Source organism: Pithys albifrons, chromosome 2 (genome assembly GCF_047495875.1).
Source record: "Pithys albifrons albifrons isolate INPA30051 chromosome 2, PitAlb_v1, whole genome shotgun sequence".
Lineage (NCBI taxonomy): Eukaryota > Metazoa > Chordata > Aves > Passeriformes > Thamnophilidae > Pithys > Pithys albifrons.
In genome coordinates this window covers 54,278,621-54,291,241 of record NC_092459.1, presented here as the reverse complement: position 1 = coordinate 54,291,241, position 12,621 = coordinate 54,278,621, and the positions used below count along the sequence as shown (strand labels likewise).

Genomic DNA, 12,621 nt, shown 5'->3' with positions numbered 1-12,621 from the left:
CTTTCATCCTGAAGGGTCTGCACAATAATGGATGGGACAAAACCAGCACACAGGGAGACATCTGTTTGTGCATTACTGCTCATCTTATCCAGTGAAGTAATATCAGAGTGGTTACAGGAATGGTGAAACCAAATGGATAGAAATTCTTTTCTTTCTCATACAGTAAAGTTGTTGCAAGTATTTGTAGATGTCAGTGTCTTCATGGAATTTTTCCCGGGAGGTGCCGGAGTGCCTCAAAGTTTGACAGTGTTAGCTGCTGCTCTGGGAGCAGCTGCATATTGGAAAATCAGGCAACTCTTAAGGCTGTGCAAGTGTGAATATCCCAACTGGATAGCTTCATACCGAGTCTCTATTAATCTAGAATTGGGAATTTCTTGGAAATTTTGCATGTAAAAGACATTTTCTTCCACTCTGATGGCCAGTGTATGCTGCTTTTTGGGCAGCCAGATCAGCCCTGGATGACTCATAAGCATCCTGCAGTCACCATGCCACCATCCATGAGATATTTATAGGTTTACAGCAGAAATTCAAACAATTCAGAGCTGTTGTTACTTTTATCTTAGCCGTCTCTTCATGGATGATGATGTTCAAAATTCATGACAGAGTACTCTGCTTAATTCCTAAAATATAAAATAATTCCATGTGCCTTTTTGTTACTTAAGTGCAACTTACTGTTTAGTAACACTGTCCTTTCATAAGCTTTCCTGATGCACCACATCAAATGTCATTTTCTGAATGCTTTGTTGGAAGAGATTGTTCAAAGGAGCACATCACAAGATAAATGCTCTTCTGTACAGACACTACAAGCTTGTTTTGCATATTTCAGTTGCTGACATTTTTCTGCCTCAGATTTTGGAGTGCTTATAGTCTATGTATTAGCTAAAGGTCCACCACAAGAAAAAACAGGCTGAAAAGATGTGAATTATTGTACCTCAGAAACTAGTATGTCATCATGATCTATTTTCTCTCCATCAGTACAAACAAATCCACAGGATACTGGTATTATGTATGAGAAACCTATCAATTCAAACACTTCCAAAGTATATATATTTCATATTTATTCATATCTAAAGTGTTGGTAAGGAGAACAAAATTTTGTAGCTGCTTCTAGCCTGGGGAATGATTTTTAGACAAAACTTCATCATAAACTTTGTTCCAAATACTTTATACCTTCAAACACTTTTCCCCCTACTTTCTCTTTTTTTTTATCCCTTTTAATTGGCAAACATTTTCTAGTTCTTATGGAATTGAATGAGTCATGAGTGATATCATGCCAGTGATAACACAGGTGTAAATACTGGTAAAGTGTTGTAGTGCTCACGATAATACTTCTGTGACGGACCTGGTGCTGCTTTTATTTGCCTTGCCTAGTCAGTCTTACATTGTACTGTCTTGTCAAGTAGTCTCCCTGTTGCTTGTCCTCAGTGGGTGTGGTTGGTGGGGAAAACCCCAATACATGACCTTGCTGTAGAGCAGGGCTATTGGCATCAAGCACAGGCTGGAGGGCAGGATGCCTTTTCTCATGTGCATTGTCAGGGTGAAATTGATGAATTGGTAAGCTATTGGCAGTCCATGAGGCTGCGTTTCTGTTTGAATGAGTGAGTACTCTGCTTTATTTATATAGTGTAGCTTAATAACCAGTTTTGGGTTGGTTTATTTAAAAATTCTCATTCTCTTTTGGAAGTTGAAAAAAACCAAAAAAGTGTGCATTCTCTGGAAAAATGTCCCCTGTCTGTATTCTGTGCTTTTGTTGTTATTTTTAATCTTTGTAGGAAGTTCAGAGTCTCATCTTGGTTTACGTTTGAGTTATGGTGTTCTGGCAGTGAGCTAGGCAGTGAAGCTGAAAATGCTGATTCTGATGTTCCCCATCCCCCATTCCTTACCACTTGTTTGGACAATAGGTATAGAAATAGAAACAAGCCTTCAACAACTTGAGTCTTGTTTAGGCAATGATACAGAAACCAAGTGAAGGAAGTGGAAAGATATCTCTGAATTGTAGCTAACTAAAAAAACTTGGGAGAAAGCTTATGTTGTTAAATGGAATTTTTTAAAATGAAAGCAGGAAAAATCAGATATTACAATATTGAATATTTTGTATGTGAATCAAGTAATCTATCTTAAGTGGGTATCCTTAAATGATGGTGAAGGGCATTAAAATTAGAAACCTTGATATTATCTCTAGTATTTTTTTCATAAATTCTTTATTTTTTTCTTTGTTTTCTGTCCTAAGGTGGCAGACATTTTCTGCATGTTGAATAATAAAAGGAGAAAGAGGCTTGAGGTTTTATTAAACTCAAGCCGATGAAGATTTATCTGGAGTATATTCAATTTATTTGTTCGCTTTTTTTGTTGTTGTTGTTTGTTTGTTTGAAAATAGTATCCTTCCTCCAAGAAGAAAAAAGTAGTAGCTTTTGACTTTTTATCATTAGCCTTTACTTTTCACATTTTTTGAAATTACAGAACTATATGTAAAGGACCATCTCAAATTGTCACAGGGAAGGTAATCTCTGAAGAACAAAATGGGCATAAAATACTAGTGTGTGTGGGAAATGTAAGTTTTCTGGGAATTAATATAGATGTTTGTGAACTTCTTCTCAACTAATTTTTGCAATTGCTTCCTGTTGCAAGCCTATTTCAAGCGTATTTCTGCATTTCAGTGTCTGTTCATTGCCTGCAGTCTCTCAGAAAGGTTGCCTGAAACATAATTGGGGGCTGTAATGTTATACACTCATTATTAAAAAATAAAAAGATCACATAGTCCTGAGCTTTAGGATTATGCACCTACGTGCCCTGACTCTCCACCTCATGTCATTGATATTGCCATGAAATAAAGGCAACCCTACTTTAAACTTTATGGGAAAGACTTTTTTTTTAATCTGGTCTTTCTCTGTGAATCTATTTAACCATCTTCACATTACTCTCAACTACAATGAGGTGTATTAGTTGCATCTTTTCTCCCCCATCAGCAAACCACAACTGAAATTGACTTCATTTCTGTACCCATACATCAAGTTGCCTATGAAATTTGTAATGTTCTGAGCTATTTTTCCCCAACAGAAGGTGAAAGTCCTAGTAACTAAAGCAGAGAAGGCAGAGAAGTTAGCACAGTGTGCCCTCAAACTGGAGATGGTTTGATGGTTAGTATTTGTTTGGAGGAAAGAGGATTTGCAGTATTTGGCTGAAGACCAGCCTGCTGAAAATTACAAGTTTCACACCTCAAACAGAGGCCCATTTTTCAGGAAGCAAGGAAGTGAGAGAAAATAATTTGATCAGCAAACTGATCTGTTACATCAGTACCTTATAGTATTCATGTGTTATTTTATATGAGGATTTTTTTTAATCTTAGCATGATTTCTTACCTGCAATTAACTGCTAGATGATAAGAGAGCTTGGTTTTCAAGTAGAGGATAAAAACTATGACTTTTCACAATTAATTAGTTAAGGAGCTAATTTATTCTGAAATGATCGGTTCTTGACACTGAGGTAGGACATCAAGTTCATCAAATAAATAAATGGCAGTAAAAGTTATGAGACATATACAGGTATGTTTAATAATATGGGTAAGGAAAAGTCTGGTGTCTCTTATTTTGTATCTGTGTCGTTGCAGTTTAGTGAGTTCATTAATTAAGTGGTAAATATGCATCAAAATCTTCCTGAAAGTCAGGTCTTAAAGCTGAATTCTTTGCCTGAACTTGGCAAAAGCTTAGGAGATAGTGACATTTGTCTGTTTCATACTCTGGTGTTACCCATCTGTGCAGGAGAGAGTTGGATTGACCTTTTACATCAGGCATAACATTAGAAGCTATTAACTGATAAATAAATAGAAGGCATTTCAGAGAAGAGAAGCTAAAATGAGAGGATGGAGTTTGATTGAGAGGAATATAAACTATAACTATATTTAGGTAGGACAAATGAACACAAGTTTCCTGGGGGAAGGGAACATACTTTATGAATTTTAAAGATTTCCAACTCACAAGGGTGGGGAAGACTCTTCTGATAATTACTGAAAGAAGGATGAAGCAACATCAGTGTCAAACTACATGTTTCAAGAAAAATGTTAATAGTTTGTGGTGCATTTTGTAACTGCAGTACTACCAGAATAACTAAAAGCGTCATGCTTAAGCATGGTGAAAAATGTGCAGTGAGAGGAATACTTAATAGCAGTGACTCTGTCCAGGCATAAATTATGATTTTGAGCAGTTCTTGTCTTTCTTCATTGCCCCAAATATTATTTTCCTGAATTTAATTTTATATATTTTATAATTTTGGGATTTAATAAAGCAACTCGCGTTGACTTTCTTCTTGAAAAATCTTTGTGGAAACAGAAAACAGGTTAGTTGACTTTTTTCTTTCTTGTTTGCAAGGGAATTAGGTGTATGTAGTATTTTACATCTGCTTGTGCTTAATCTGTTGGGCCAGTAACAGTGGAAAAAAACCCCAAAACATCACAGGGGCTGTCTCTACTGGCATGTAATGAAACACCTAGTATTACTGTTAGCTAACACTAACTGCTGCTGTTTACCTTTATGGCAACTGTGGTGTGTTCACCTTGGGCAGATCTCCATCCTGCCCTTTTTTTCTCCATTCCTCAACAGCACATGAGAAGAAAATACAGTTGACAAGCTCATGGGTTGAGACAGAGATCACTTTTTTTATAAAACACCAGTTACTGTCCCTAGAAAAACAGACTCACCCTGGGGAAAATTTAACCAAATTTGCACCCTAGCACAAGGGAATGGGGACTGGGAGATGCAGTCAGTCTATGACACTTGGTCTCTGCTGCTCCTTCCTCCTCACCTTGTTCCTTTGCTCCAGCCTGGAGCATCACTATGAATAGTTAACTGTAACACTTGACCTAAACTCTCACAGAAAGTCTCAAACAGTGAGTTAATCTTGAGAATTAATGAGATTGTGAGTATTTCCCTTGTTTATACTTTGCATTTCCACCAAGTCCAGTTATACCTTAAGGTATTATAAAGATATTACACTAAAATAATTATTGTTAAGTAATATGAAGATGTTACAATTATATATAAGTGGGAACAAAATCCTAACTCTTTCAATCCTTTAGTACTTCTTTACAACTCTAGAATTACTTTCTTATAAAAGATAAGAACATATTTTTTATGTTTTTCACAGTTTTAATTTTGCTGTATAGTTTACTTGGACATTGGCTTCTGGTTTTCTTGGAGTAGGTTGATTACTGAGGAGAGAGTGAAGTTGTGTATATTCATGGAATATAACTTCTGAAGTTTAAAAAGGGAGGAGAGGAGAAGTGCTTTGCAATATGCTGAACAGATGCTTTGGCTTTGTGATAAATGGTCTGTAAATGCTGTCTGGAGCATTTCATGAAGTGCTGTAGGACTAACATATAGATAGATGTATGCAAATTTACTGTTAAGTATTTTTAAATGATGAAAAATGAGGTTGAAAAAGTGGAAGACTGCAAAATATGTTGATATGTAGAAAAATGTATGTTGGAGCTACCAAGGACTGTAGCAGATTACCTTGCTATAAAAACAAGATCTTTAAATGCTTCTAGTTTATTTGTTATAATTTGATGGTGATTTTGTTCTCCTCCAAATGGTTTTATCTTGAGATATGTTGAACCATTTTAAAAACCTGCTAAGATCAATCCTTATAATCTCTTCCTTCTTTCTCCTTGCCAGCTTCCCTTTAGAAAAAGTTGGAGAGTTTATCTGCTTCTGCTTTGGAAATATTGAAAGTAAATGTTTATTTTTTCCAGGAGAAAGTCAGTTGCTTTTTGTGTATCACTCAAAAATATTTGCAAGATACAAGTAAAAAAGGTTAAGAGGCAATTTAGATGACTATGGAGAGAATCAGTACTAACAGTGTAGGAAACAGTCTTGGTAGTTTTCCTCAATAATTTTCAGTGTTTCTAAATCTTATGTAGAAGAAAAAAACCCAAAATTGCTGATGTGCAACCTCCCCCAGCTACATGCATAGTATTTAGTAACAAAACTTTGAAAATCTTAACTTTTACTCTGTCAGTCATGAGTAATCAGGTGCTTATAAGAACATATGTATTACCAAAGTAGAGATTACCAACAACTTGGAGTCAAAGGGCATAAAAGCTGCACTCCAGGGAATGTGGTTTGCAAACACCTTTTTTTGAGCAGCTCTCAGACAACTGCCATTTGGTTCTAGACTGAAATCTTTAAAGACTTTTAATAACAGAAAAACAAAACAGTCTAAGATTATTCCTTTGTGTTTTTTTAAATGGGTATTAATGATGAAGAAATAAACTAGAACTGCAACTTTGCCAAATTCTCTGATAAAAAATAAATCCAATAGTGGATTATGTATATAATTCTAAATATGAGCTAGTTGCTTATGTTACATTATTGTAGAGTTTTCTTTAAAGCCTTTTTTAAAGAGATATTAAAAATAGAGATTTGAATGCATTGTGTTTTAATAAGAGCAGCTTTAATTCTGTAGTATGTATTTCTCTTTTCTTCTAAGTTTTTTAACACAAAATTGTTTTACAGGCTAGTAAATCAGCATTTCACAGATGACTTAATACATGTACATACATTTTCATCTTTTCCTGAACAACAGCTTGTCAACAAATTTCAGAATGGCTAATAAAACTGTTCAGGACATAGTGGAACATAGTAATTCCTTCTTGACTAAAAATCAAAGGAAAAAACTTGATGTACAAAATTATAATAATTTACATTAATATACTTCAGAGAAGATTTTTCATCCATAAGTGCTAATTCATGTACATACTCCCAAGACTTCTGGGAGAGTACTCATTTGGGCAAATGTTCACAAATCTATTACTTTTTAAAATTTAGGTTAATTTTTTACTGTATTTTGATGGATTTCATCTGAACCTTCTTCAGGGGGAAAAGTTCTTTATTGTAATGCCCTTTAGTACTGAAAGTATAAGGAAAATCTGTCAACATGAAGGTTCTGGATTCATTAAGCAGAGGGATAGATAAATTTAGGTTAGGAAATTTTCCTGTAGCAATGATTCAGATTACGTGATGAGTTGGATTTTTTTACTTGGTTGCAAAGTTTTGCCTGGCATGCTCTATCTAGCAGGCTGCATTCTGTGGTGTTCATTCACTAAATAGTACCTGGTGTGGAGTTGTGATTTTTGAAGAAATGGAGCAGCTCTGGACTAGGTTAGATGGCAGCCTCTCTTTATCATCTGTTCTGCAGAACAGCAGGGCACACTGTTTCATCAGTGCAGCCTGTATAACCTGTTGAAACACATAATTTCCACATTCTGCCTTTGTAACTAGGCAGGCACAGCTTATTTTGTCTTATGTACACTTGAAATACACATTTACAAGATGGACTCTTCCAGCTATAGAAACTTATGTTATCCCCTCAAATCCACTGCCAAATGGAGCAGTAAACCAAACTTTTCAGAACAAATTTGGCTTGCTGTCCTAAGCCAGCTGTTTCCATTGTTAATGTATCTCAAATTCAGGTCTGCCTCTTTATGTCAGGGTAGGTCCTCAGAGATAGGTGATATCTTCTGTAGACAGTGCTTCAATGGTGTTTCTAGCCATTTTATAGCTTGCTGGTTTTCATGCTACTTGAATTTTCAGATTTCTGGGATACTAAAACCTGTGCGTTTCGTCCTTTTTTGCAGTGAACAATCACTTTCTTAGCATTTATCTTTTTCTTTACTACTATTTTTTTTGCTTTTTGTTTTTTTTTCTTTCCCACTCCCCACTTCCTTAGGATCATATATGATAGTGATTTCCTCAGACCATGACCCTGGAGAAAAGACTCGGCTTCAGCTTCCAACGATGAAGGAAAATGATACTCACTGCATCGATTTCAGCTACCTTCTGTACAGCAAGAATGGAGCAAACCCAGGCACTCTGAACATCCTGGTTAGGGTAAACAAAGGGCCATTGGCTAATCCCATCTGGAACGTCACTGGCTCCACGGGCAAAGACTGGCTTCGAGCAGAGTTGGCTGTCAGCACTTTCTGGCCCAATGAGTATCAGGTAAACTTATAATAAATCCACACCACTTTATAATATTTACTGCAAGTTCCTATTCAGTTTGTGTTTGTTTTGGTCTGTTCTGATAGAATATTGTCCCAGTAGCCTTAAGTAAAATTTTCCATTCAGAATAAATAATTATTTGAGAACAGATGTTTTATATAGCAGGTGCTTGTTCAAAGTTACTGGTTATTGTATAATAGGAAAAAGTAATCTGGAAACAAGCCTTGATAATAGAAATTATAAGGTTAAAGTCTAGGAAAATAAAAAATTATAAATGCCCAGAAATAAATGGTCATTGCATTTGTAATTTGTACTTGTCTTCCCTCCTCTTTTGTATTTGCTTTTGTTACCATGTCTAATTACATGACCGTAAACTGTGGTTTTTTCCACATTTGCTTCATTTGCTGTGCAGGCAGATTGGTGCTCACCTAATGATCAGCTGTTCAGGGCATATTTTTCTCCCTTTAGCTTGCTGTGGGACAAAACCACCTGCAGTGTGGGCCTGTTGTTTGGAGGGAAAAATTGTTTTGTTATTACTAGATGCTGTTATTTGATTTGTTTGACTAACCTGAGAAAGTACCTGCAGCTGTTTTGCTCAGCAGGCATTTGACATGAAGGATGAATCTCATACATGGACATTTTTGTTCTGGCATGTAGGAGTAGGAAGAGTTTCATGAGATGCACTTAGATGACTTGTTACACCATGAGGTGTTTGTGCATACAGGCCCCTATCTAAGGATGCTTCACATCATTAGCACTCTTGCAAACAGTTTGAATGTTCAGACTCACCAAATGAAGAAAAGGGGCTGTTTTATTAATGGTTTTGTTGAATAGGGGAATTGTAAGTGTGTTTCTTAAAAGTGCATTTTCTAAAGTCTGTTGTAGTTGCACAGCATCAGAATGAGGAGAAGCTGGCTGAGGAGTGGCTGAGGTCACTTGGTCTGTTGAGTCTGGAGTGGACTAAGGGGAGGCCTCAGTGCAGTCCACAACTTCCCTGTGAGGGGAAGAGGAGGGGCAGGCATTGATCTCTTTTCTGTGGTAACAAGTGACAGGACCTGAGGGAATGGCCTGAAGTTGTGTCAGGAAAGGTTTAGGTTGGATATTAGAAAAAGGTTTTTCACCAAGATGGTAATTGGGCACTGGAACAGGCACCCCAGGGAAGTGGTCACAGCACCAAGCCTGACAGAGTTCAACAGTCTTCCTAGAGTTTCTAGAGTTCAACACTCAGGTACATGGTGTGACTCTTGGGAATATTCCTGTGCAGGGCTGAGTTGGACTTGATGATCCTTGTTGGGTCCCCTCCAATTCATCCTATTCTGTAATTCAGTGCAAGCAGCCTTACTTATATGGTGAAAACTATGTAATTTACTATCATTTTATAGTTTTCTTAGGTTTTTGTTTCCCTGTTTTTAATGTTTTAATTTAAAAAGAAATTTAATCTACCAGTGGGCATTGAAACTGGGTAAAATTTGATTTAATGTTCTGAAGTCTGGTTCCAGAAACTTGACTTCTGAGGAGGTATTTTATTAACCCTTTTAAGTTGCTAGTAAGTAGCTTTTGGTGTGCTTAAAAAAAAACCAGGAGCCTTTTACAGCAGCATAGTAGTGATCAACTATAGCAGCATTATATGCAGTAAATCAGGTTTCTGCTGACAGATGGCCAGGCTTGACAATGAAATTGGTGGTTGGGGCTTTATCTTAGCAACACGGCCATTTTTCACTTATGCTTCAGCCTTCACATTATCTCTCTATAGACTGTGTTTAAATTCACTCTTTCTCTTTCTTGGTCATCCAGCAGAATATTGAAATCCTATGTAACCCAGTTTATTTTTGCTGTTAATGCAACCTGCTGTGATTTGTGTCCAACTTCTACAATTGCTTTTCTGAACAGGAAGGGAAATCTGTGTGCTATCCACGCACAACTTCTTGTTTGCACAAACAGGGCTGGTATTTTTCTAGGTTTAGTTTTGGTCTTTTGAGGTCTCAAGGTCAACATTGCTCTTGGTTGATCTACAACCCCCCCCGCCCCCCCAATATTTTTGACTTGTTATTCTTTGGCATAGAAATATTTTTTTTTTCCTCTTGGGGGTTCTGTTCTGAACAGTTCTAGCTCCTCATTTTGGCACTTTGATCTACCTGTTGGTCAATGACTTTAGCTGGCATGAGGGAGGGAAATAAACACTGGTTTCTATAATGAGATGGAAGTGGTTCTTGACTAACTTGGGAATTCTATCCCTGCCTGTACAAGCAAGGTCATGGTTAAAGCTCACTGCTGAGCACAACTGTTTGTACTTTGTTACAATCAGGTTAACTTCATTGCGGTTTTCTTCCCTTCTAAGTGAGGGAAGACAGTAGAGGCTACCTGATGCTGCACTGTAAGGAAGTCTTGTGTGGTGACTTGGAAGTTAGCAGTATGGCCTTGAGTGTTGTAATAATAGAGAGCTTCACCCGGGCTAATTAGCTCCTAAATACTTTTGTGCTCTGTTGAAGCTTCATTGCTCCCTGTTCAAAACTAGCAGTGTTTTTGCATGTCACTCTAGTATACAGTATAAATTCAGCCTATGCATTTTTGGATGAACTTAACACTTCTTTTACCTTCAGGAATGGTGGGGGGTTTTTTGTTTAATTTTAATAATATTTTTACTTAACTTTCTTTAACTGTACTCTGCTGGGCAATTATTTGTATATTTATTTTCTGGCAAAACACAGTGCAGTTTGTTACAATACCTTCACTGGATCAAACTGAATTTTTATCTAGTTTCATACCCTGTCTCTGATAGCAGATAACAGTGGAAGCTTGTAGAAGAGTTCAGAAACAGGTCAAACTCATGGTCATGCCTCCCTCAGAATGTGTTTCCAGCCTTGAGGCCATTATGTTGTTCAGGAACTCTGAGTTTAAGAAACTAAGTTGTGCCTTTCTGTATTCTGTTAGTGCATGGGGATTTTTTTGCAGTAATTTAAGCTTCTGGTGTCTACAATATATATGACAAGAAATTTTAATGTTAATTCCACGTTAGGACTATTCCTTTGGGTTTCTTAAGCATGGGGCCTGTAATTCTTCACTTGTCATATTTTGCACTGGGGAGTTTCAGCAGTCCTCTAATGATACAATCTGTCTTCTCTCTCCTGCTAGCAAGGCATCTGTGCTTTTTCTATTCTGCTTGTTTAACATGTGGACGAACTCTCGAAGAAAAGGGTTTGATTAGAGAATCCCTTGGGATCGAGGTTATGATTTGATTTGATCTTTTTTTATCACTCTGTTGGAAATACACCACATTTGACCTGCCTCAAGTTTGCTTCAAAGGAAAAATATTTTGCGATTTTTGTTGTTTAAACTCTGTAACTGACTGGGAGCTTGGTCTCTGTTTTCTTTTTTTGGTTGTTACTGTAATTCATTTATTTTAGTTGAGATTTTTATTCCTGTCTGGATGAGTTGTTTTGTCTAATGCTTCTGTTCATTTCCCCAACTCCCTGTTTCCTGTTTGCTGTGTGCAAATTTGTTTTGCTTCCACAGGATCAGATCTGTGTTTGCTCACATGTGAGGTCCATTTTATAATGTGAACCATGGGCTTTCTGGTTTTGATTTTATGTTACATATCTGGTGTTTATATCAGAAAATGTTAAATAAACTCTTGACTTGAAACCAGAAATTTCAAACTTGTAAAAAAATGAATTACTCAGTTTCTTTATGCTTTTCAAAAAATTCACTATATAATAATGTTGCTCTGTAGTTTAACGAATGGGCTGGCTAGGATACTGGCTTTATAGGAGTGATGTTGCACCTGGAAGTGTAACTAGCAAAGTGAAATACTAAATACACCAATCGAAAGGTCTTCTAGGCATTCAGAAATATGAACAATGTGCAGGAAAAATCTTGAAAACCAAATAATTTTCTTGCTTAGTTGTTAATCCTGATTTGGATAATGTATTCGTTCTTTATTTTAATACTCATGATATATAGCATCTGTAAAAGTTTCAATTGCTCAGAGGTCTTGGAAAGTTATTTTTCTTCATGATCTTGAAAGGTCTCAGAACTGTAATAGAAGTATAACAGGAGGATAGTAGACTGAAGATTCACTAATAGTGTATACAGTTGGGCCATATGCCACATAAAGTAGGAGACAGATTTCTTGTGAGATATGAGAATGTGTTGCCTTTTGGATATCAGATCACTATTCTAAACTCGCAGACGTGATACTGTAAACAAGCTGCATGCAGAAAAGTTTGGGAAAACAGGAAATGAGATTTGGTCATTTGATGTAACTAAGAAGGGAAAGCAACAAGTGAAATTGAAGATACATATAGCCTATGTGAACAGTGTAGAACTGAGTTACAAGCCAGCTTAAGGAGAAACACACCCTCCCAAACTACAACTTCCTAATTATAAGACAAAGGTTTCATTTTTATATATAGCCCTTAACCTGGAAGCTCTATGTAACATCAAGAAAATACAAAGAAGACCTTTAGAAAATAAACAACAAAGCCATTCCAACAAACTGATCTTTTTTAAACATTTTATTTAAAATATATTGGAATACAGAAAATTACAATATTACCAAGGACATAGTGGATAAATAAAACTTGGAACTAGTGTAAGTTTGGTGGTAAGAATGCAATGTAGAAAGTGC

The 12,621-nt window shown here is 36.5% G+C and overlaps 1 protein-coding gene across 9 annotated transcripts in view; it reads left to right on the top strand.

The window, feature by feature from the left end:
• Positions 1-12,621, top strand: part of PTPRK (protein tyrosine phosphatase receptor type K) — a 415,886-nt gene that overhangs the window by 127,268 nt on the left and 275,997 nt on the right. For all 9 annotated transcript variants that reach the window (XM_071549052.1, XM_071549044.1, XM_071549051.1 and 6 more), the window contains exon 3: positions 7,723-7,994. In XM_071549052.1, the coding sequence (XP_071405153.1) occupies positions 7,723-7,994 (272 nt within the window). The remainder of the gene's footprint in view (positions 1-7,722; positions 7,995-12,621) is intronic.